The sequence below is a fragment of the Gadus macrocephalus genome, chromosome 9, assembly GCF_031168955.1.
Source record: "Gadus macrocephalus chromosome 9, ASM3116895v1".
NCBI lineage: Eukaryota > Metazoa > Chordata > Actinopteri > Gadiformes > Gadidae > Gadus > Gadus macrocephalus.
In genome coordinates this window covers 19,006,166-19,031,840 of record NC_082390.1, presented here as the reverse complement: position 1 = coordinate 19,031,840, position 25,675 = coordinate 19,006,166, and the positions used below count along the sequence as shown (strand labels likewise).

Below are 25,675 nucleotides of genomic sequence, written 5' to 3'. Positions count from 1 at the left end.
GGTCGATAGTGTTTAAATGTGGTCGATAGTGTTTACATGTGGTCGATATTGTTTAAATGTGATCGACAGTGTTTAAATATGGTCGATAGTGTTTAAATATGTTATTTTCCCTCACTCTCCACCTCATCCCTAACTCTCCACCTCAAGCTGGTGTGTAGTGAGCGTTCTGGCACCGATTGGCTGCCGTGCATCACCCAAGTGGGTGCTACATATTGGTGGTGGTTAGTGAGGTCCCCCCTTCACTTTAGGCGTCTTTGAGTGTTATTAATTATTATTATTCTTCATGTTTAACCTCTGTTTTCCTTTTATTCCTAGTCTGTTTTACATAGTTTTGAATGATGACTATATGCTCTGTAAGGTGACCTTGGGTGTCTTGAAAGGCGCCTCTAAATTAAATGTATTATTATTATTATTATTATCAAATGAATAACCAAACCAAGGATGTTCAGAGTTTTTCATTTCTGGAGAGACCATCTTTTTGAAGCCCTGCTTTTTGGATGTGGATCTATCTTAAGTTTGGTTTGTTTTGGTTTGGTTTTTCGTTTAAAAAGTGACAGATCATCATATTTAACAAAGAACAACTTTTTTCTTTCCTTAAATGCGTTGAAAGGCTTAATATGTAGCCTTACGTCAAATATTTTACAAATCAAGTATATAAAAAATATATTTCCTTATTTCACAAAGTTAAAAGTTATATTACATTTTGTCCCTGAACGCCTACTTAAATCCACCCTTCAACTGGGATCAGGGTAATCCTGATTTTTGGGATCAAAGTTATCATATGCGATGCATATGTGATTGACTTAAACTGCTTGAAAATGAGGCAAACGTGTGAACTCCAATGCATTGGCTACGTCACACATGACGTGGGTGTGGTCGGTCACCAGTCACGTGACCAGCGCAGCTCTCAATAAAGCGCTTCACGGGCCACGAGCGGCGCGTCTGTCATTCCCCTGGAAAATACACCTACGGCATATAATAAAGAGGGGAGAAAAAAAAATCTAAATAGATCTTTATTATGCTTTATTCTACGTTTAACTTCACGTGATTATTGGGTAATTTAAAACATCTACAGTTCTTCAGATCAATCAGACCATCGTCGAGAATCTTGGATGTGAGTACAGACCGTTATTTGAGACTAAAAACATGTGTAGTAAAGAGATTAGATGTAAATTCCTTTTCCATTTTATTTTTTTGCCCATACTTATTCGGCTTTGTGGTGCTCACATTTGTATTTTTCTGCTTTCGTTGACAGTTATCTGAAGTAGCAGCCTATTCGATCGATGTGATATAGGCTATAGCCTATTATTCCAGTATATCCAGAAAACAAACAATTTGTCCTGCTATATGTAACTGTGTAGGCCTATATGAGTATGGGTATATCTCTGTTATGATGCTCCATCCTTTTCATTGTAGTCTGGGGACGGCTATGGCTAATATGCACTGTATCCCTTCGGCTCGTAAAATGGCTTCTTACAGATACACAATGCGAGAGAAAAACACACCTACGGTACTAGCCTACACAGTGAATGCTCTGATCCAAGTGCAACACAGGACAAATGGAAACACGGGGCTATAATCCATTCGATAATGCATGCATTCCCACCGCTCGGTCAGTGTTGTGTTCTTGTGTATCAATGCGCGAAACAGGGGAGGCGTGTGCGAGCAGTTTGCAGTACGCTGGGGGGCTAGGAAGTCGCTACGGCATCTATGGTTACAGCCTAGAACAGATGCAAGGTTGATTGTTTTGGTGTTCGCTCCCAGATCAGGGTGCATCCTCCCCGGCCCCCTGCTGTTGGCCCATCCTTTCTAATCCCTGGCTGCTTCTGCTACTGCTGTTGCTAACCAGGCCACTGGTCATTCTCTTATTTATAATGATACAAACTCTCAGCCCTCTCTTGCTTAAAGCATAAAGCACAGGTCAAAGGGTTCAATTGTAATCCAGAAATCGTCTTTCAACTGCAGCCCTGAAGTATGCTAATAGTTGTTGTACGCTACTGTAATAATTTGAATGATATGAATGTATACATCCGACACATACTGTAATCCATTGCCACCCTCTATTTATAACTGTTAAATAATTGCAATGTTTTTCTCTTTAAATCATTGTTGAGAAATTGTTTCCCTGGAACAGAAGTGTAGTTCTGCTTTACGTGTGATGCACATGACTACGTCAAGTGATGTGTTGATGTTGCTTCTGGTCAGGGCAGCATCCTGTACACTTCCGTCTTTGTGATGTCAGAGTCCGTCTACTGATGGAGGACATATTGCACGTAGTTTCAGGGAAGTTTCAAAGCATGAGTCAGTGATCTTGCACCCATATCATTTTACGCAATGTGCAGCTAAGATCGGTTGAACATCATAACGGAAGCCCATGTTAGAGGCCTCAAACCTTAATATGTGTGGGACGTCCCAGCATGAGGTCCTTGTTTCTGTAGAGAAACAGGGCCCTGCCTCCGCCCCAGCGACGCTAGGACACTTGTTGACTTCGGTAATGCAGAATCATCGTGAATTCCTGTCAACTATTAACACTATTTACCAAGGTTGTTGCATGCCAATTATGATTATTTAGATTATTAAAAAATCTTGTCTCTGTTAGATATGCATATTGACGAAAGCAACGATGACTTTAATCAATGCAAGTCAGGCAACACGCTTGCATTGCTTATCTGATCTTCCAGTGTTTGGAGTTGGCCCAATCCCATTTCTACCCCTTCCCCTTCCCCTTACCCCTTCAAAACAAGGGGGAGGGGTAAGGGGAAGGGGTAAGGGGTAGAAATGGGATTGGGCCTAAGTTTCCTTCCTTTAGCCCTTAAGCACTGCTCTGTCCCAGCCCCCCTGCTTATTGAGGGGATGGCACAGAGACACCATGGGTCTAATACCATGGTTTTAAATGAACGACATGATAATAAACCTTACTTTTAAGTCCTGATGTATGAGGAGGACTGGAGCTATCTTCGGCAGCTTATTGCTGCCTCCCTCAGCTGGAGAAATACGACCTGTTTATCAGCTTGCTGGTGAATGCTGTGAAGGAACCGGAGATGAAGCAGGCCCCTGTTTAAGGCACAATAAACTATCCCGCTGTAAAGATACCCGGAGAACAAGCTGCCTCCATGGAAAGCCTTCTCTATTTGTATTTTATGGAAATGTGGAGTATATGGTGTCTGAAAAAAAGAGTTGTTTACAAGCTATGCCTTACATCCCTGCCGTGCTAAAGTGCCTGTTATTTTTCCCTTTCCTCTATTTCTGTAGCCCATATATAGAGGCCAAAGAGCCAACCCCATAGGCTAACAAATGGTGTGTTTTGACAATGGCATGTGCTTTATTTTAGATAATCTGTCACGGCGCATAGGAAGGTCGCGTTCTAAAGCGCGGCCATATTTCTCCCCGTAATGCTTTGTTTTGGGAACAGCAGTGCACACAAAGCACATCCAGATGTTGTGTATTCCCTTCTTATAGTTTGGTTTATGTAACATGGTTTTTTCTTCGTCTTCTCTTCGTTGTGTGTGTGGCTGTCTCAGTGAGACGGAGCGTGGGGGCTTCTTGTTTGAATGATATTTAATGGATTTTTTTATATAACACAGCTTTAATAAAGATCCTTCCCTTCACCCTATCCCGCTTGCTTTCCTCCTCCGCCTCTCCACCATCTCTCCTGCTCTCCTCTTCCTCTCCCCCTCCTCCCCTCCTCTTCTCCCCCTCCTCTCCCCCTCCTCTCGTGCTGATCTCCTCCTCCTCCTCCTCCTCCTCCTCCTGCTCTCCTCCTCCTCCTCTGCCCCTCCTCTGCCCCTCCTCTCCTCCACCTCTCCTCCTCCAGAGACTGCAGACCCCAGTCTGCAGAGGGCATGGGCTCATGATGGAGGACAACGGACCTCGTGTGGTGGACTACTTTGTGGTCGCCGGCCTCACTGCCACGTCCAAGCCCCTGGAGGAGGAGCTCCACTTGGCGGACCACGCCTGTGCCCGCTCCGCCAGGAACAACGCGCCCATCACGGATGTGGCGGTGGTGATCCGCTCGCTGGGCGAGGAGGTGCCCCCCGGCTTCACCAGCGTGGACAGCACGCCCACGGGCCTCTCGGCCGAGCTCAACGGGGCCAGCCTGCGCGGGCCGCAGATCTTCCTGTGCTTCAAGCGGGGCAGGGATAAGCCACCGCTGACAGACCTGGGGTGAGCGCTAATCCCCGGGGACTGACCCGTCTCCCGGGCCACAGTAATCCCTCGCTTTCCTTAGACGGCTCTGAGCCGCTCGCGTGCGCATCCAGCAGGTTGACCTCCTCGTGGGTGGGGCGGCCGGGTCGGGGTTATTTTAGCTCTGTGCTAATCTGTGGAGGGACTGCGGTGTGGTCGTTATTTTACAGTTTCACTCTCGCTTTGACGATTAGTGTCTTGTGAATCCTTCGAGTCGCTAATCATTTTATAAATGTGACTTATGTTTAGTGTTGTTGTTTTCTTATCAAATTCAGAGTTTTTTTTCGTCGTTACAGTGAACACCAGCTATTGACTCCAAAATGCCTGTGATCAGAGCTATGTATTTCATTAAAACAAATGTTTGATTAATTTAACCTTTTTTATTGCACAAATAATGATACATTGCATATTTATCAAATAGGTTATGTCGCGGGTCAAATGAACAAGGCTAACAGTCTTTTATATGTCTCAATATGTATTACTATTCGCCACGTGTTTCTTTGTCTCACAGCGTGTTGTACGAGTGGAAGGAGAAGCTGAAGCCGGGATGCCACATCGTCCAGACCACGCCCTCCGGTCGCCCGGCCAACATCAGCAGCTCCTCGTCGCAGCGGATCTACATCACCTACCGCCGCGCCCCCCAGATCCAGCCCCACTCCTCCCTGGCCGTCACCGACGTCTGCATCATCATCCCGGGCAAGGGGGAGACCTCGCCACACACCTTCTGCAAGGTGGACAAGAACCTCAACAGCAGCATGGTGAGTGGGCCCGGGGGCCAGAGGGAGGGGCGTTGGAGTGGTGGATGCTGTGGACTGTCGGGGGGGGGGGTCCGGGTAGACTGCAGGAAACAGACCCGGGCTTGGTTCTGATGATGTTCGTCGTTGTGCTTTTTTCATGTTCTAGTGGGGATCCTCGGTTTACCTGTGTTACAAGAAGTCTCTGGCCAAAACCAACGCGATAGCATACGAAGCAGGTAAAGTAGTGCATGACCCATCGTCTCAATTCAGCCTGAAGTCACAATTTGTTAGAAACCCAATCTATACATTGTACCATGCAGATAACGTCATTCATCTGCAATTTCCAAATTGACCATCGAGTGTAGAACCTGAGCCCTCTTGTTGTGCTGTGTTTGTGCGCAGGGCTGCTGTGTCGGTACCCTGAGGAGGACTATGAGTCCTTCCCCCTGCCCGAGCCTGTGCCTATGTTCTGCCTCCCCATGGGGGCGAACATCGAGTGCTGGCCAGCTCACACCAAGCACTCCCTGCCAGTCTTCTCCACCTTCGTCCTGACTGGAGCCTCCGGGGAAAAGGTAAGCCCCCTCCACAGAATGCATCTCAGGATCTGTAGTTGGCGATACTCGTCCATATAGAGAGGACTCAAGAGAGATGCAGTCCTGTAAAATCCCATAAAGACTAATCATTTCACAAATGATTACCAGACATGATCATAAGTCCATTACTACCATCGTATTAACTATTAAAATGCTCCTGTGCTCCGAAAAATGGTGGCGAGCATTGCAGGATGACATTGTGTTAAACAAAAGCCCTATAGGACAATTCATTTAATTATTCAATAAATAATATTCTGCAGCTTTCAACCCCAGTTGTTAAATTTTTTTAAAGTTCTTTCCATAACCCACTCGTGAACACATACACACGCATACGGCCAAACTTTCAAAGACACATGCACATATGAATCCAATCTTTTGCATACGGCCATTCTGCAAAAAAAAAGGTATTCCACGTTTGCTGCTTGATGACGGCCATCATAGTACTGGCCAGACCCTCTTTACAAACTTATGAAGGTTGGCTTCCACAGAGGATGGCCACAGACTTGGTGACAGAATACTAAAAGTCAGCTTTCCTTTAAAAGCTTTGCAGCATCAAATATGTTTTTTTTCAGATGATCTTTTGAATAATGGATCGCTCCCATGGGTGGCTGCACTCTCCTTAAATGTGAAGCGCCTGGGAGCCCACTGGTCCCGACGGACTCACTGCCGCTTTTATCATCCGGTCATTTGGAAGAAAGAATACTTACCCTTTCTTTTTTCAACTGCCGCATTGAAAGAACAGAATCGTGATTTGCGTTTAGACCAGGCCTGGTTAAGAACACGAAAGAAGTCCCAGGAATGTATCCATTATAAGGCATGAATACGATAATGTTTGTATCGTGTCCTCCTGGGTGTCTGTGCTCCATGGTCTATTCCTGGGCAACCTTTCTTCTTCGCTGATCCCTGAGGGCCTTGCTCTTCGTGCAGGTGTACGGGGCAGCTATCCAGTTCTACGAGCCCTACGCCCGGGAGAGTCTGACAGACCGCCAGCGTGCCCAGCTGGGGCTGCAGACGTCCGACCTCCGCGACGGGAGCCGCAGCGTCCATAGCAACAAGAGCATCTGCCTCCTCTCCCACTGGCCCTTCTTCCAGGCCTTCCGGAGTTTCCTCACATTCCTCTATCGATACTCCATCTCCGGGCCGCACGCACTGCCACTGGAAAAGTAAGACCCCGATAGTAGCAGTACTAATATCGGTAGTCGTAGTGGTAGTAGAAGTAGTAGTTGTACTTGTTGTAGTAGAAGTATTAGAGGTAGTAGTAGTAGTAGTAGTAGTAGTAGTACTAGCAGTAAGTAGTAGTGGTAGAAGTAGTAGTATTAGTATTAGTTACAATAGTAGTGGTCGTGGTTGTAGATAAAGAAGAAGTGTTCTTTGGCTGGTGTTGTTGTGGTGGTTCCCAAAGGGAAGATTAGCTTTGCATACAGCCCTTCATTACACAACTCAATGAAACCCTTTTGTGTCAACAGGCACATCTCCCACTTCATGCGGACCGTCCCCTTCCCCTCCTCGCAGAGACCACGCATCCTCGTGCAGGTCAGTCCGGTCAAGTCAGTTGTTTTTCTATAGCCCTTCATCAGCTGCAGTCTCAAAGGGCTTCACGGGCCACATTGCACGCCAGCCCTACTGCCGGGAACACAGTCGTTCCACACGCAGGCTTGTATTTGTAGTGGTCTGCGTGGCTCTGGTCTCCACAAGCCACCAGAGTTCAACCTGCTCCCAACTGATCCCAGTTTGATTGGACTTGAGGAGAAAGAGATAGAAACATTGTCTGCCTGTGTGTGTCTTTCTGCAGTTGTCTCCGCATGACAGTGTGATACTGAGCCAGCCAGTGTCTTCTCCACTGCCACTCAGGTAATGTTCACTCTTTGTACTCGAGCAACATACTCACCGCTGTCTGAGCCTAGAACAGGAGAGATACACCTACTCATTGTGTATTTCTTAGTTGGCCTCGTTGGCACTGTTATAAAACACATGCTTGATGTCTATTTTAGGAGACGCAGGAATAACTTAAGGTGTATCTGTGTGTGTGTGTGTGTGTGTGTGTGTGTGTGTGTGTGTGTGTGTGTGTGTGTGTGTGTGTGTGTGTGTGTGTGTGTGTGTGTGTGTGTGTGTGTGTGCGTGTGCGTGCGCGCGGGCCTACGTGCCTGCAAACTGCCTGCATGTCTGTGTGTTTGGTCATGTGTCCTCTTTATTTGTGCGATCATTCGTATATTTTTGTGTTTGTATGGCAGTGGTGGCAGCCTCTCCACACTACTCCTGAATCTGGGTCCAAAGAACGCGGCCAGCCTGTTGGTGCTGGCGGTGACCGAGCATAAGATCCTGGTCCACTCGCTGCGTCCGGCCGTACTGACCAGCGTGACGGAGGCGCTCGTGTCTGTGAGTCCTGCTCTCTCCTTCACCCGTGTTGCTGAAGAGGGGAGGCATTGTGCCGACTTTTGAAAGGAACCGAATGTTTTATAGACTGTTACTCATATTTCATTTTGTTTGCTAGCTAACACTGACAGTAAGTGTTGGCAGTGACTGGAATACATTGTGTAGACCAAAGCGACCGGGTTCATTCTCGGGCTTACTGGATGCTGCCTGTCCACTCTCCACGCCTCCAGATGATCTTCCCGTTCCACTGGCCGTGCCCCTACATCCCGCTGTGCCCGCTGGCCCTGGCCGATGTGCTCAGCGCCCCGTGTCCCTTCATCGTGGGCATGGACTCCCGCTACTTTGACCTCTATGTGCCTCCCGCCGACATCACCTGTGTGGACCTGGACACAAACACTATCTTTCAGTGAGTGACCTCTGACCTCAGTTCAGGATTGATGTCAACCCTTTGGCACTTGTATCCCCCTTCCCCCCTTTGTCATATTGCTTTCACACGTCTTTTTTCTTTTACTTCGAGCCTCACTTTTGTTATCTACCGTAATCTTTCCATCAGTTCCTCTCATGTGTAAGCAACTCCAGTGGAATTTGAAACATTTTCATTGACACATTAAAGAAAGCAGCCACTGAAACACTGTATCTCTCCCCTACACGAGTAGAGGCTGCTCTGGGGGAGATTAAACTGTCAGCACTGGTGTCAGTGAGTCCGTCTCCCTCCCCATACATGTCTCCCAAATGTGTTCCCACTGTCCGCCCAGCTGAATGAAAACCATATGTTGTGTTTGCAGTAAGGAGGACAAGAGAGCTCTGACTTGGAAGGTCCTTCCCAGGAGGGCTTGTAAACACTTGCTCAACACCTTAGGCAAGATTTACCAGCAGCTTGTTGACGGTAAGGGCAACTCATTATCACTTATTATCACTTATTTCATTTGTGTTCAATACCCAGTCCTTGAACTGTGAATATCAACACATTATTTTGAAAGAAATGCAACATGAGTGTTGCCACTTGAAACTACATTCACTAAATCAAACAAAATAATGAATTCTTATATTTACAGGATTATATTGATAATTTTTGTACCTCTGGTTACAAAAGCCCCCTGTTGAAAATAAAACCAGGAACGATAGCTTGTCCACATTGTGAGGAACAGTTGGTTGTGCACGTGGGTCCCTTCAGGTGGACAGCTGAGCGGTCAAGAGGGCCAGATGGAGCAGACACTCACCGACAGCGAGCTCAACGGGGGAAAGAGCCTGCACACCCTGGAGCTGGAGATCCAGGAGGCCTTTCTGCGCTTCATGGCCGCCATCTTGCGAGGCTACCGCTCCTACCTGCTGCCCATCACTAAAGCCCCTTCTGAGAAGACCACCGACGCCAGCTCCCTCTTTGACCACCAAGGTAGACCTCAGCGGGAAAGACCCTCTGCGGGTGTAAAGATGTGAACACAATATTAAAGTGGTTTCCGTCGGTTTGGACAGGGGAGTCATTTATATTATTAATCATAAAATAAATATTTGCTTGTTTAGACAAAGGTTTTGTTGGACAATATCTTAGTTGGAATTGTTATTTGAAACCTGTTCTTAAATTAGTAGACTATAAAGATAGATATTTTCTCTTGAAGATATATTCTCTTCAATCGAAAATAAGCTGAACCCTTTCAGAGCAGCGTTGTTAAATTGAGTTCAGCGTGGGACATGATTCATGTAAGCGTGTAGTAGGTGGACATAAGACAGCTTCTCATAAATCCAGGTCCAGTTGACAAATGGCTTGAATCACCTTTGTGGATCCAGCGGTGATTTATATTAAGCCCAGGGTGGAATTTTGTCCGGGGTGACATGTCGGAGAACTCACTGTGATTAATAGCAGATCTCCCCTCCCACACATCTGTACGCTGTTATGTTATCAAGCAATCTACACAACTGCCTCCACCACAGCGTTGACTAACGGTGCGCATGCATGCTGAGTGTTGTTCTAAGAAAACCCTGACTCTGACACACTGGAAACCACCTCACACCCCAAATGAGACGTATCAAGTCGCAGCAGTCCAGACCTAAGGTTCAAAGGCGATAGAGGGGAATGTCTGTATGTACGTTCATAAATCTGTCATTAACCCCTGTGTGTTTTTTACACTATCTCCTGTAAGGATTCCTCAAGAGCCGTGACCGATCTCATCACAAGTTCTACTCCCTGATGACCAAGACCCAGCTGTTCATCCGCTTCATCGAGGAGTGCTCCTTTGTCAGCGATAAGGACACCAGCCTGGCCTTCTTCGACGAGTGTGTGGACAAGGTGAGGTCTGGGGAGCCACGGTTTGTCCGCTTGACGCTGAATGCATTGGAGGTAGCAATTCGTCCCATGTCTTCTCTATCCCGATGCACATGTTGTCTCGTGTAACGCCATTTGCTTTCCTAATGAGAATGGCGCCGGCATTAGTAGGAGCAGGCTAAAAGTAATTAATGCTCTGACATTTCCCTTAAACTGTCCTTTAAAAAAATTCTGGCTCTTTTCCTTCCCTTCTTCTTCCTTTCCTCATTTCCTCTGGATGATGCGTTGCCTGAGCAGCTATTCTCAACAGGCGGCAAGGTAGGTGTCCTATGAAGTCTAGTTCTGCTTCTCTTTGGCCAAAACATTTTCCTTCAGCAATGATCTGCGTCCATGTCCAACGCGGTGTGTTCGTCTTCAGTGCGGGGCTAGGCTCTGCGAGTGTTTGTGTTTGCATGCGATCCGTCTCTGTGCGTGTCTGGGCGAATGCACACACACTGTGAATAAATGATAACTAGGGACATTGATGTTGAGCGAGAATGAAAGGTGTTGTGCGCTGGCGTGCACATCGCCCCGGTCCCTCTGCGTCAGTCGGTCAGCCTCACTGGAGTCTCACGGACTCTACTGTCAATCTAGCAGACCACAACAAAGGGCTTTGCTGTACTGTTGGCCTCAGCCACATTGAGACAGAGAAGAATTATTTCCATGTGAGCTTTCCTCCGTGCATTCCTCCCCTGCCCTCTGTCCTGAAGAAACACGACTCCCGGCCCCGTCTAGGCTCGGACGTCAGTACTGGTTCAGGTTTTTAAGATGTTGATATCAGGACACAAAGAGAAGAACAAAAACATAACGAGACATCCTCCCTTGTTTCTTTCTGACTTGTGCAATCGTGAAAAAGCTGTGTGTGTGTGTGTGTGTGTGTGTGTGTGTGTGTGTGTGTGTGTGTGTGTGTGTGTGTGTGTGTGTGTGTGTGTGTGTGTGTGTGTGTGTGTGTGTGTGTGTGTGTGTGTGTGTGTGTGGTTAACTGCTGGCCCTTGCGTATGAGTGGATCTTGTGGCCTTTATTGAGAAGTGGAAGCATTGATTCATTCAACCTCAGCTCTGCTGAGGTTGAATGAATCAATGCAGTCTTTCTCAACCAGGGGAGGTTGAGAAAGAGCTCTTCCGTTCTGGTGCGGGGGGTTGAAGGGGAACTGCAGTGCCGGGCAGTAGGGGCTGCATGGAGGTCAGCCACAGCTGCATGCTGAATCTCACTCTCTGAGCGGAAGGCCCCCGCTTAGACAGGGGGCCCTGGGGAAGGGTTCAGAGGTTCCTCTGGCCATGGTCCCTGACCTGGGGAAGGGTTCAGAGGTCCTCTAGCCATGGTCGCCAACCCCATAGCGTTTTCTGTAGCTCAAACCCAGCCCAACCCAACAAGTGAGCTCCTCTCTGAACTAAGTGTTTTTTAATTCAACGTCTTTTAATGCTCTAGATGTTGTTTGTGGAGAACTCAAAGGAAGGTAGTGGTGACATTTGAGGCCATGTGGATGAAAGCATTTCCCCCAGGATTTGCTCGCTGCTCAGTGTGCCAGGCTCAGATCTTTTGGAGTTGTTATGGTGAGAGATTGTCCAGAGTTGAGCACAAGTTCACACAGTTATGTCCAGGTCAGCGAGCATCGTATCGTTAATTAATTAGATCTAACATCTACCACGCTTGGTCGCTTTATAGACATAGATGTGTGCCCTTTTTCATTTTTTTTATTCCCCAAGTGGGCCCGGGGTAAGGTTAAGGTAGAAGGGACAATGACGGAGGCGGACGTCTCTCTTGTGCAGCAGGTTGACAGCGAGAGACCGGAGGAGACCAGACTGATAGACCTGGACGAGTCGCACCACTCGGAGCACACGGTGTACATCAACCCCCCAGAGCTGCCCCTGCTCCCCGCTGGGGAGGAGCACCCGCTCTGCTACAGGTACTGGTCACAGCACAGGGCCCGTGAGGACCCCCTCTGACTACACACACACACACATGCACATCGGTGCACGCACTCGCACGCACGCACGTACGCACGACACACGCACGCACACACACACATGCCCTTGGTTACACACACACACACAGACACACACACACACCAAACACACACACACACACACACACACACACACACACACACACACACACACACACACACACACACACACACACACACACACACATGCAAGCAGGGCGTGTATACACAGAACACACACCTCTCATATTTCAGTGTGTGCAGTGTAACTCTTAAGCGAGACCCTTATCTTAAATTGCATGTACGCTGAATCTGTCTGTGGCGTAGGGCTTTGTGAACATTTTAAGTCCGAGAGCCATCAGTTTGAATTCTTGGTGCTCTCCCTTGTTTTTTCACTGAGCACATGGTGTGTGTTTAACGTGTCCACGTGGGGTGACACAGGTTAGAGGTCTGTTTCTGCGGTCCGATAAGCCCAATGAGAATCTTTTGTGTGGATTCCTGGTTTTTGTGTCCAGCTACTCCGGCTTCCCGGTGCTCAACGCTAATCTTCTGGAGACGTTTGTGGGGTCCAACCCTCCGTCAGCCGGCATGGCTCCTCGCCACCACCACCCGGCCAGCCCCACAGCCATATTCAGGCGCTCCAAGCAGGTGAGCCCCGTCACGGGCCAGTAGCCCCGGCTCACCCTCCTCCGGCAGCCTGCTCTGTCCTATCGTCTGCTTCTCTGGAGATTTCTTGATGATACGCTAACCTCATCATCATGCTGAAAACTCAAGAATACAACTTAGCCTGTTGGCGGACTAAAATGAAAAAGTTTGCTTCCCCAAGGGACACACACACACCAATGGTGTGCAGTCAAAGTTATTTTGCACCTGATATCTTGTTCATCAGTTTGTCCTAAAATGATTCATCTTAATAGACTGAATTAATGTTAATGTGTTGTTTGTTATTTTTTATGGAACCTCCAACTTGCTCAGTGCATTCTGATCTACACATATCTGACTCATAAAATATCAGAATCCAACCCTTTCTCCACCTAAATATGCAGCTAAGGCTTCATCTAAAGAACCTTCTGCAACATGTTCTCCCTCTCCTCTGTAACGCCCATTGTTGTCCTTCATTACAGGAGATCAAGCTCGCTCAGAAGATGGCCAAAACCCAGTCGTCCATGCCCCAGCTGTGGTCCCGGTGCCTGTTGCGCCACTGCTACGGCCTGTGGTTCATCAGTCTGCCAGCACTGGTCAGCTCCAGCCCCTCCAAGGTGCGGGCGCTGCGCACCGCCTACGACCTGCTGAGGAAGATGCAGGACGACAAGCTGCAAGCTCCCGACGAGGTAGGACACAGACACTCTGTCTTTGTGTGGTTTACGGGGGACCGCGGCCGAACCGGGGGACAGCTCAATAACCGAGGAGTCTATAAAGCTGAGCCGCCTGATGCACAAAATGTCTGCTGTCTCTTCTGTGAGGAATTGATGCGCTACATAAGATGCACCCATAAAATCACGTACCAAGTGTGGGTTATACTCTGCTCTTCCCGGAGTCGTGAGTATAAATGGTTGTAATCCATAGGCTCAGAAATCATTCAATCATTTCAATAGCTTGTCCATATAGGCTAAACTAGAGAAGATCTTGTGGCTACCCAAATGAAAGGAATAGTATGTCTCAGATTCACAGAGGCTTAAAAGGGGTTATCACCATGGCTACGACCCGTGGGCAAATTTGTGATAATTTTTTAATACCCTCGTTGTTTAATGAGCGATGTTGCATATCAACTGCGCCACCACTCGTTATATTATAGGAGCCCGAGAAGCTTATCTCGGAGGAGGTCCTACAAATTAAACCGCCTCACCATCCACACACACTGTGGCTGTATACTTTGTAAGTGTCTGGGGAGCTTAACCTTTTCCTCTAAAATAGTTATTTAAGTACCAGTGATAAAATGGCATGTTGAGGAACAAACCAGATACATTACCACCTTTTGGGTAGAATGGCTGTGTGAGTGAGTTCAACGCTGTTTGAGGGTAGACCCCAGATATGGTCGACCCTGAGGGGGACTCGCTGAAGCAGAACCCCCTGAATGATGAGGGGGGAACCCCCGGGGTCCCGCAGGTGTGCTACCGGGTGCTGATGCAGCTGTGCGGTCAGTACGGCCAGCCAGTGCTGGCTGTCAGGGTGCTGTTTGAGATGAAGAAGGCCGGGGTTCAACCCAACGCCATCACCTACGGCTACTACAACAAGGTGAGTCCCCCCCCCCCCCCCCCCCCCCCGTATTCAACCAGCAGCGGACAGAAGCTAGCGATACTCGGCCCACTGCTACGACCCGGGGCGGTGCGTGCTCACTAAGTCTCCCTGTGACAGGCGGTGCTGGAGAGCACCTGGCCCTCCAGCACCCGTGGGGGCTACTTCCTGTGGGGGAAGCTGAGGAACGTGGTGTTGGGGGTCCTCCAGTTCAAGCAGGTGGGGCGGAAGGAGCTGCCGGCCCTCAGGGACCCTCAGGCTTCAGGTGAGACCACCCCCACTGTCGGGGGTCTTATTGTAGACCCCCCCCCCCCCCCCCCCCCCGTATCAAGGGTCACTTACCACAATTAAGGGGACGATTTAATCCCGTTTAAGGCCTCCTTACTGGTCTTTTCTTCTCCCAACTGTCTGACACCTGCTCCTGGCTCACTAAGTTGATCCACTGTGATGTACCCCCTCCCGCCACCCGGTTCATACATTAACCTGTCCCTCTCATGGTCCTTTCAGACGGCAGTGATCTGGACACGGTCAGCCACGGCAGCCTGGACAGCGTCAACGACTCCAACGAGCGCACTTCCATCGACGCCGACTTCAACAAAATGGACTCCAGCGATGATGGATGTAGCACAGGTAGCTAGCTGGGTCACGCTCGTCGTTTCTCATTCTTCAAGCTTATGTCTCTCTTCTCTTCCGCGCCTTTGTCCGGGGGGGTTATATTTCCTCCTCTCCTAACTCCCCTGCTGATGTGTGAAATGTTGGCAGTAATTGACAGCAAATGTCAAATCATCCTACATGAAAATGAGCGACATCGTCTCTCCATCACTCTTTATCACTCAGTCCCAAGCCACTTAGAACAAATGTCATAATCTCCCCCCACTCTGCTATCCCTCTGATGATTACGGCTGTTTTCATTCCTCTCATAGCTAATCTCTTTAAAGATTCTGCTCCCGTCGTTAGCTAGCTGCCGCATTGCTATTCTGGGAGCGCGGCGCAGCTAAGCCCTAAGGAGCGTCACACAACGCTCGCTCCCACAACAAAAGAAGGATTGTGAGATCAGTCGCAAAAAAAACTACCACAGAGAAATCACACTCGAGAATAACAGGCAAGACTAGAATATTCCCTTTGGGTGGGAAAAAAGGATGCATAACAAATGAAGTGCTTGTAAGGAAACTAAGAAACATGAATGTGCATCCTTTCAACATTGTTTTTTTGTACAATACAGGCGGCCAGTCAGACCAAGGCTATGATTCACTCTCCAAAGAGGAAGAACGAGTGAACGACAACACACCACTGGTTGACCAAAAGACCAAAGACACACATCGGAAGTCCTGTAAGTTCGGGTGGAAATGTATTCTCTTGCATAATAACATGAGTCAGCAGGATATGATATGCAGGGATAATGACAACAATACGGGCAACATTTATGCTAATGATGATATGATATCAAAACATGATATTGTATTGTTGTTTGGTCTTTTGTTGTTGTTGTTGTTGTTGTTGTTGTTGTTAGGCCTATATTTAGCTGTTTTTGATAGAGATAGAGATAGTCAGAGATTCAGCTGCAGGAATCTGTTGCGTAACTGACCAAATCAATGCTTGGCAACAGGGCTCATTTTTATCCGAATGAACACCCAAGGTCTTTTGTGGTCTGACTGAAATCCCCTCAGTAGCTTAAGCTTGAATTCAACCAAAATGCATGCTGACCACGTACATTACTGATCAATAGTTTAATTTGTTAAAATATATTTTGGCAAAAAAAAGGACTAAAGCTTCTTTTGAGGGAGGAGTCCTTACTGTAACCTGTGTTCACACCGACAGCATCTGAACACGATGAGTCCCCTCCCTTCAGCCAAGCATCTCTTAGTGTCCAGAGTCCGCCGTCTTCAAACAGCATCGCTGGTCAGTTATACTCCCAGGAAGATCTACATGATGGCCGTTCGTCTTCTGACGTCTGGCTTGATCACGGTCTTGGAAGTAATCTCCAATAATCAATATTCAATCTCTTACAAAATGATTTGTTTGGCTCCCAGGGGACGGCGTCAGCGGAACGCGTTCAGGTCCTTCCCAGGACGACGGCCCCGCGCCCTGTGGGGTCTCACCGAAGAAGGAGAGGCCCAAGTCTCTGTTCCTGCCCTGCGGCCAGTGGCCCCCGAGACCCAACGCCCTGGCCCTGGCCCTGGGCTCCACCAAGCAGCCCCACCTGACGGCCGTGAGGCTGCGTGGGGTGGAGGAGGAGGAGCTGGACGCTGGGAAGAACAAGCAGAGAGCCCTGGTGGAGCAGAGCGGGAGCTGCAGGGACGGGGCGGAGAGTCCCGGTAGTAACACCACCCCCACCTCCACCCCCACCCCCACCACCACCACCCCCACAACCAGCCCCCAGTCCCCAGGGCGGACAGTCAGGCCCAGTGGTGGGGCGGTGAGCAAGTCGGACATGGAGCGCGGGTTCGATCCCCTGTCGCTCATGGCGGCCGAGGCGGAGCAGAGCCAGCTGGCCTCCCCCGGCGCCCCGCCCACGCCCCGCCGCGGGCTGGCCGAGGAGATAGAGACCTACATGAACAACGGGGGCAGCCCCTCCAGAGTGCGCAGCTCTGTCCCGGACCCCCCCCAGGACCCCCCCGCCACGGCCGGCCCGGAGGCAGACCCGCCCGCCTGCGCCACGCCCTCCCCACACCGGCCCCCCCCGCTGCTCCGCGCCAACTCCAGCCTCCAGCTCCGGGTCCGGTCCCGGGAGCGCCTCAGCACGTCGCCGTCGCTGCCCCTCGCCGTGTCCCCCAGAGACAGGCCCTCGTCGCTGGTCTCCCCCTCCTCGCCCTCGCCCTCCGCCTCCTCCTTCTCCATGGAGTCCCTGTTCACCCCCACCCTGGACATCTTCAAGAGCAGCTTCTTCTCCGCCGGGAAGGGCGTGGCGGAGAAGGCCAGCCGGCTGTACTCCCGGCTCTCGTCCCAGACCTCCCTGAGCCAGGTCAGTGAGCAGACATCCCCTCGGCTCGGCTGTCGGGCCAACACCCAGAATACCTCTTTTAATGAAAGAGAAGGCAAATATCAGGCGGCTAGGCTGTTAGTTGTTGATGCTTACACTTAAAGTTTAACCTGGTCCAGATTTGATTGATTAAATCCTTATACTGAGGTCTCTTAGGGGAGAAAAAAATTGGTGGTGGTCGTTTTCTGTATTGAACATCAAATAGATGCTAACGAAGTCTTGAGTCTAATTTAGTGTTTGTATATGTTGGGGACAGTCCCTTCTACAGTTAAAGATACTTATTCTCCTTCTGCTCCTCCTCTCCCTCCTCCTCCTCCTGCTCCTCCTCATGCTCCTCCTCCTTCTCCTCCTCCTCTTCTCCCTCCTCCTCCTCCTCCTCTCCCTCCTCCTCCTCCTCCTCCTCCTCTCCGTGTCTTCAGGACGCCAACTGCGACCAGATGAGCATCTCGTCCCTGACCTCGGGGGACCCTGACTGCTGCTCCCTCCTGGACGCTGACTCCTACCTGGACCCCGACGGCTTCACGTCCCCCCAGCACGGCAGCCTGGCCCGCCTCAGGAGGAGCCCCGGGTCGGGCTTCCGGACCGCCCTGGACAGCCCCGGGACCCCCAGCCGGGTGTTCAGACACAACTCCTTCTCAGGTCAGCACCACCGTCCCCAGCAGACGCCCTCCCCTGGGGTGTGTCGGAGCAGAGAAGGAGAGAGCCCAGGTGCAGGAAGCCAAAGGTTCAGCCATGCTTTATAGAGAACAGGGCTGAGCTGAGGATCTGATTAGGATTTGAAAAGGCTCGTGTTGATGTGAGTTATAGGATTAAAGACAAGAGCTGAAATAGCATTCGGAGCATATCTTACGTGGACCACATGATGCCTTGCCAAATGAAACAGCGTATTAGAGTTGGACAAGCGAAGCAGGAATGTGACCTGGTGCTGCAGGAGGACATCATTGGCTTCTGCACTAAGTTCTGAATTCTTTGTTGAAAGGACGGATCAAATGGTGAAACCTCTCTGAGCTAACCTAGAGGGAATAAGTCATTTTAAACCTTTTTTTGAACCCTCACTTTTAAACCTTTCGGGAACAATCTGTTGCACACTGGAAGCCTCGTGGCACTAAATGTTAATTGTCGTTTTAACCGTCCAACTTGTGTTAAAACGTTTTTAAGCTGTCGTCTAAGGCCACTAAATGATTCACATCGACCCGACTGCAGTGAATTCTTACGGGTAGCTCGAAGGTCATTTTGTGTTATCACACTCTTGACTGCGCATCCAAACTTATTGGGAACATTTGTTGCATGATCTATATTTAGGATGAGCACCAGCTTAGAAGCTTAGAAGAATAGATAGCGGGGTGTTGGTGCTGCTGCTGCGAACTAGGCCAGTAGACACCATGGCTAATTCAGTGTGTAGGCAGAAGTCTCCTCAACCTGTGTATGTGTGTGAATGTGTGAGTGTGTGTGTGTTTGTGCGCACACATGCCCATACACACCCTGTACAGCAGGGCTTGCACTGCAAAGCAAAAATTCACAGATTCAGTGTTTTGGGGGAGAGGGCTTCATGGGATCTATTTAACAGTGTAGCTGATGCACCAAATCTGTTTTTTTCATTATTATGCCAAAAAACCCTAGCACACCCACATGTACTGCAGTGCTGCACTACAGGGATGACAATAATTATGTGTTTTGATAGTTATATTCAGCTATAGGTTTCATGATTGTATACATTTTACACAAATACATCGAGCAATGAAATGCCTTTGATAAAATCAACATGTTTAAAGTAGGGGTTATCTCAAAATCTTCAGCGATTCAAACCTTCGATAGAAACATTCCCGTCTTTAATAGCCAAATCGTCATGTCGGGAAAATAGTGCGCGTTTAACAGCAGGAATTTAATTTGGAGAGTGGGAGTGCTGAATGAATGATACCCCCGCATGGCTTGGCTTCTACAAAGTAAAAATCCTTTACATAAAAGTTATGAAATGCTCTTTTTTGGGGGAGGAGGATTTGCTCGCTCTTCATAGTTTCCTAACCATTAAAGATGATATACAAAAAGTAAATGCAAACTGTGTCAACAGCAGCTTTCATACCGTACCCCTCGCGCTGGAGAAAATGATTCACGGTAGCGAACCACCGCTGTGCTGCAGTGAAAGGTGCCGCCTGGATGTCATAATCATATGCATCTTGAATTAGTAATCAGTCAACGCTTCTACATTCTCTTTGTCGGTGCGGGTTTTATCCTGATCGGATGTGAATACTGTACCTCATTAGGTAGAAGGATATCTCAGTTTCCACAGAGACTGGCTACTTTTTGTGTCTATATATGTATTATATTAATTGCAAAATATTATATTAGCCTATATTATAGAATATTAGGCAAAAAAAATCTGTACAATTAAATACAGATGCTAACATAAACGGACGTGCAGATTGTCGTCATATTGTGAAAGGTTATAGATTAGTCAAGGTTAGTCATTTAGCGGAGTCACTGCGCCTCGCCTATAGACAGCTGTTGGAAACCCTGTCTATAGTCAATCGATTATTTTCAAGCGTTCAAACAGAGCCAAAGTCACAAAAGTCAGGCATCATTGAGGTGCATAAATGCATAAGGATATGAAAAACAAGTCGACGATCAGTTAATGATGTGTCTTGGGCCTGACGAATCAGATTGCAAAATCTTGGCCGAGGTCGCCCATAGTTTCTAGTTCAACCATCCAAGAACAGCATCCAGTTTCTTATGGTATTTCTCCTGTATTGTTTCCAGGTGCTTTGACTCCGTTTCCCAGAGGCCCCCACACTCCAGACTCCTCGCCTGATGTGGGCCGCTTCTACCCCACTCACAACTACACCGTCGAGGTGAGTCCCAGAGACACCTACACCCGCCGCACGCATGAACTAAAGACTACGTCGGACCGCTGAAACCAGCGTCAGAGCCAGATGAATCCTTCACACCGTTGTGTCAGACTCAGCTCACCACACGGTTCGGGAATCATGCCGAGTGTTTGTGGACTCTGTCGTTAGGTTCTGATGTCCAGCTGCTCGCTGTGCAAGACCTGCGACAGTCTGGTGTACGACGAGGAGATCATGGCGGGCTGGACGGCCGACGACTCCAACCTCAACAGCACCTGTCCCTTCTGCGGCACGCCCTTCGTGCCGTTCCTCAACGTGCACATCAAGGACCTGAGGCCCCTCAGCAGCCAGAGGTACCGCTCCTTTCTGTGGTCATCAACATACAGCACCCACACCGCGGTAGCCTGTCTGTGTGAGGGTGCCACCACCGTGCTAGTACCAGGGCTTTGATAGTACGTATGGAGTTCAAGGGCCAACCCCGCGAGGTCACCCCCGACCCAGCTCCGCCTATATGTGGTATGCGCGTGGTTTGCTTATGTTTTATTTTTATTTATTTGACTGTCTTTATTTGCGAGTGGTGGGTGAAAATATTTCCGAGATTATTATTATTTATTATATATTTTTACGCAGCCTAGGCATTAGACTGACATGGCATTGGTGGAACCTTAAAGGTTGTATCAGCGATTCATGCCAAAACAATGATCACATTCATCTGATCTTTCCAGCTGCCCACCCAATAAGCAGGCTGTCAAAAAAAAGTGTCTCTGTAGGCAGCCTATGCTCCGAGATCGTACACAAAAACCAATGGTACTACCAACCACTCGAAACCCAAATAAATAGTATTCCAACCAATCACCGACAAGGTGTGGGTGTTGTGGGGTTTTGCGCTGCGTTCATGATGGCTTTTACTGGATGCACGAAACACGGAAGGGAGGAGCGAGCTGGCTCTGTTTGTTTGGTCTCGCTTCAAGTACCCACAGAAGAGACATCACCCAACATCACTGATACAACCTTTATGTTGTGTCTTGAAATTGGAAGTCATATCTCTGTATTTATCAACTCGCATATCATTCCAGTCAGAACTATAAGTCACGTGAAGCAGCCTTTTAGAGTTTAGTAAACATTAAGCCCCAGACAGAACAGCTGTAGTATCTTCGTTTGAAGGGCTACAAAATGAAAGGTCCACATTGTTTATCTAAGCTACTTCACTGGTAAAGGGATAGGATATGGGAACAATGGAGACATTTATGTTATCTAACATACACACACAGAACAGAGTTATGTTTCACATTGGCGCAATTAGGACTGGTCTCGCTGTGTTTAGCTGTATTTGAGATAGAGATTCAGCTGCCTGCGAACGCTGTCTCCTTTGCAGCTTTTCACAACCTGTCTTCTTAATCTCATGTGGACCGGGGCTCGGGTTCTGTTATCTCGCACGTCTTTTGTCCTGCAAGTCGTTTTTTTTTGCATGGTTGGGGTGGATCACACACACAAACACGCACGCACACACACACACACACACACACACACACACGCGCACACACACACACACACACACACACACACACGCACGCACGCGCGTTTTTTTTGCATGGTTGGGGTGGATCACACACACAAACACACACACACACACACACACACACACACACACGCGCGCACGCGCGCGCACACACGCACGCGCGCACGCACGAGTGAGACCGTGAGCAATGAGGGCCTGGTGGTAACATATAAGTCCTCCTCTCATGGCCTCATTCACCCCTCCCCCCTCCCCCCCTCCTGCAGCACTGAAGAGGAAGGTAATCCTGTTAGCGAGGAGGAAGACACGTCCACGTCACTGACCCCCGGGGCAGAGCCCTCCGCGGGGCCGTCTCCTGCCGCTCCCCCCCCACCCGGACCCCCCCGGCGGCTCCGGCACGCCCGTGGCCCCAGAGCCGGCCCCCGCCGCAGCGGCCCCCCGCGGCCCCGGTGACGGTGCCCTACCTGAGCCCCCTGGTGCTGTGGAAGGAGCTGGAGAGCCTTCTGGGGAACGAGGGCGAGCAGGTGATCTGCACCCCCAGCATCGTGGACCAGCACCCCATCGTCTTCTGGAACCTGGTGTGGTACTTCAAACGGCTGGAGCTGCCTAGCAACCTGCCCGCGCTCATCATGGCTTCGCAGCACTGTCGCCATGGAGACCAGGTGAGCCGCCGCTCTCCTCTGAACACGGCGCTCGTCCGCGTCTGCTCATCTCCACGGGCGTTATCGACTCGCGTGTGTTTTAATCACACGGTTTGCTCTTGCAGACCTCTCCCAGCGTATCCACGGAGGACGATAAGTACGTGCTGGTGAGGATCATGTGGGACAACCTGAAGCTGCACCAGGACCAGGTCCAGCCCTGCTACGTGCTGTGGAACACACACTGTGAGTGAATCTAGTATCACAGCGTCTACACGGCAGAGCAATCGATACACATCCCGGCTGATTCAATCTCTTGTTGAGCAATAACAATATTGAGGGGGAAAGAGGCAAGGTGGACGAAACTGACGAGTGCAGTCAAGGTCATCGAGACGAGGCCGGTGGAGCTCGAGTATGAAGCACACTGTCGCTTGAGCTCATGCATTTTTCAGTGATGATTTTTCGCTGATGCCCGCCTCCGTCAGGATTCAGCTGCGCTTTTCAAGTGTGCGTGGAGTGATGATGGGCGATAACAAATGTGCCTTTGAAAAGGGTGACTTTTCTTGTGCTTTATCTCTCTGTCTCGCCCCTCTCTTCTCCATCTCTTTTTTATTTCTCTCTCTCTCTCTCTCTCTCTCTCTCTCTCTCTCTCCCTCTCTCTGAATCCCCTTTCTCTATTCTAATGTCTCCCATTCTTTCACCCAATCTCATCTTTTCTCTCTCTCTCTCTGTCTCTCTCTGTCTCTCTCTGTCTCTCTCTCTCTCTCTCCCTCTCCCTCTCCCTCTCTCTCTCTCTCTCTCTCTCTCTCTCTCTCTCTCTCTCTCTCTCTCTCTCTCTCTCTCTCTCTCTCTCTCTCTCTCTCTCTCTCTCTCTCTCCCTCTCCCTCCCTCCCTCCCTCTCTCCCTCTCTCTCCCTCCCTACAGGTGCCAACTCCCTGGTCCGCTCGGGGCTCTGTGAGGCGGGGCAGCTCTTCACGGTGGAGCAGCTTCAGGGCATTGTGAGGTCCATTAAGAAGAGCGACGTCTACCATCCCATGAGCCACATCATCCAGCTCCTGGGCCCCGAGATGGGCTTCAAGAGACAGCGGTAGGGGGGAGGGTGGAAGGGTATGGTTCTTATAATGGTTTTGTATTTAGATGATATGAACTGGAGTCTCAAGACATTTATTGCCCCTCTCCCCCGTAAAGGAGCCTGTACCGTGACATCCTGTTCCTCGCCCTGGTCGCACTGGGCAGCAGCAACATTAATATGGGTGAGTGCCATTGAAGCTAGATCTAATTCGCTTTTGATTGCGTTGCAACTTTACAGTCGTAATAAATAAAGTGGAAATGTTAACATCCACCGGAGTGAGTTCGCTGAGGATCTAGTTAGGGCTGTTTTATCGCTCTGCAGTCCTCTGAGCTCAACAGAACCCTCTCTTGGTCTTCTGCAGACGCGTTCGACCGCGAGTACAAGATGGCGTACGACCGGCTGACGCCCGGTCAGGTCATGCTGACGCACAACTGTGACCGACCGCCGGGCGCGGGGGTCATGGAGTGCAGGAGGACTTTTGGGGAGCTCGGACTCTGAGCGCCTGCCGCCCCCTCTTGGGTCTCGAACTCACCACTGCCACCACCGTCGCTCGCTCAATGCTGCTCTGCTGGAACCAGGCTCAGGACCAAGGACCTTTTACAACGCAAACCGAACAACCTAAGGAGCACAGTAAGACAAAAACAAAACAGACTTTAACCGAACAAAACCTCCCCTTTAGAAAGGGGAGGTTTCGTTCTGTTCGAGTTAAGTTAAAGACTGGGGTTTTTGAAGCACAGTAGAACAAAAACAGAACAAAACCAAACAGACTCTTGAAGCAACACTGAGGGGTTTTTATAAACGTGACAAGTGAGATGTACGGTGAAACCGTCTCTGTATTTGTAACTTGTAATATGTTGTCCTTTTGATGTCACCCTATATGTTTGTACAAGTAATTATTATACAGTGTATGTTCTGACTTTACTTTTCTGTCGAGCTGTGGGAGTATAACTAGTAATGGTCTGTGTTGGGCTGTCTGAACACCAACTGTGGTCTGTGAGACCATTTTTAAGATGTTTACATGTTAAAAGCACTTTGGCAGTTCTTTACACTATCTTGCTGTATAAAAGATTATGTAAGTAAATGTACAGCTGTATTGGAAGCTACAGTAACGGATGTATCGGCTGATATTACTAGTGAACGCTGGTCTGATACCGCCAGACCGAGTACTGGTCCTGAACCTCTCGGTTCATTTGGATTTCAAAGCGGTGTAATCACAGGGTGCCGACCAAAATGCCTCTGAACGCAATAGAAAAGGCCAACGACCAATCAGGACAACAAAACGTGTGACACAACAGCCTACCTAGTTGTTAAAGGTTGGGTATGGAATTCTCTTTTATTGGCAATTTTTGCAAAATTACTTATCATAACCCACTTACAGCCACTGAGTTAGAAGTACTGACATGAAAATTAAACAAGTCAATCATCTGTGGAACGGGCAGGGCTCGAAAAACTCCAGCCAATGATTTCCAGACCCACCGAGTGGCATTGGACAGTAATGCCGCTTTTCCACTGCATGGTACCAGCTTGACACGACTCGACTCAGCTCGCATTTTTTGCGTTTCCACCGCGGTACCATGGTATCTGGTACCTGAAGTGGCTGCTTTTTCTAGTACCTACTCGTTCTAGGTTCCAAGCGAGCTGAGCCGATGCTAAAAGGTGACGTCGGCAGACGGCCGGCGACTGATTGGCCAGAGAGTGTGACGAAGTCACGAGAGCGACATGGCAACCATGCTGGTAACATCCATAGCAGCGCCGCAGCCAACATGTTCCACTTCTCCAACTTCTTCAACATGCCAGCTAATAATAGTAATGCGATCGATGTCCTCCATTGTTGTTATGTGGGTTCTGTCCATGTGTGGGTTGCGTATGTGTTGTTTGCGTCGCGTACACAAATACGTCACGGCCCTTTCGCGCAGCCGACCCCGCCCACGTCCAGGAGGTACTATTTGCGGTGGAAAAGCACCCGTGCTGCTACCGTGTCGAGTCGTGTCGTGTCGAGTCGTGTCGAGTCGAGCTACATGTGCGGTGGAAAAGCGGCATAAGTACGTCAATCAAACGGTCGTACTGCACTCCCCCTCCCCCGCGCGTGACCCCTTCGTGCACGTACTCAAAGCTCGTGACCCAGAGCAAGCTTCTGTTTGTTGTTATCCTGTGGTAGCTACTGGAGCTAGCTAACTAGCTAATGGCCCGATCTCGCGTATCTGTGTTTGCGCTCGTGCATGATTGCGCGTCCATGTACTTGGAATGGGTGGAGTCAGAGTC

General features: G+C 49.3%; 1 protein-coding gene across 1 annotated transcript; it reads left to right on the top strand.

Annotated features, from left to right (window-relative positions):
- The first annotated feature begins 902 nt into the window (after window positions 1-902).
- dennd4a (DENN/MADD domain containing 4A) lies at window positions 903-24,744 on the top strand. The gene is given in 32 exon segments (XM_060061848.1): window positions 903-1,114; window positions 3,815-4,164; window positions 4,697-4,943; window positions 5,089-5,158; window positions 5,325-5,494; window positions 6,443-6,678; window positions 6,982-7,048; window positions 7,308-7,366; window positions 7,747-7,891; window positions 8,119-8,294; window positions 8,674-8,774; window positions 9,063-9,281; window positions 10,027-10,172; window positions 10,446-10,466; window positions 11,960-12,093; window positions 12,648-12,780; window positions 13,257-13,463; window positions 14,239-14,367; window positions 14,488-14,632; window positions 14,875-14,997; window positions 15,590-15,697; window positions 16,186-16,266; window positions 16,398-17,329; window positions 17,767-17,986; window positions 20,102-20,193; window positions 20,359-20,540; window positions 21,970-22,079; window positions 22,082-22,365; window positions 22,470-22,587; window positions 23,266-23,428; window positions 23,530-23,594; window positions 23,775-24,744. Coding segments are annotated over 31 exon segments (5,334 nt in total). The 5' UTR covers window positions 903-1,114; window positions 3,815-3,850; the 3' UTR covers window positions 23,912-24,744.
- The last annotated feature ends 931 nt before the right edge of the window (window positions 24,745-25,675 follow it).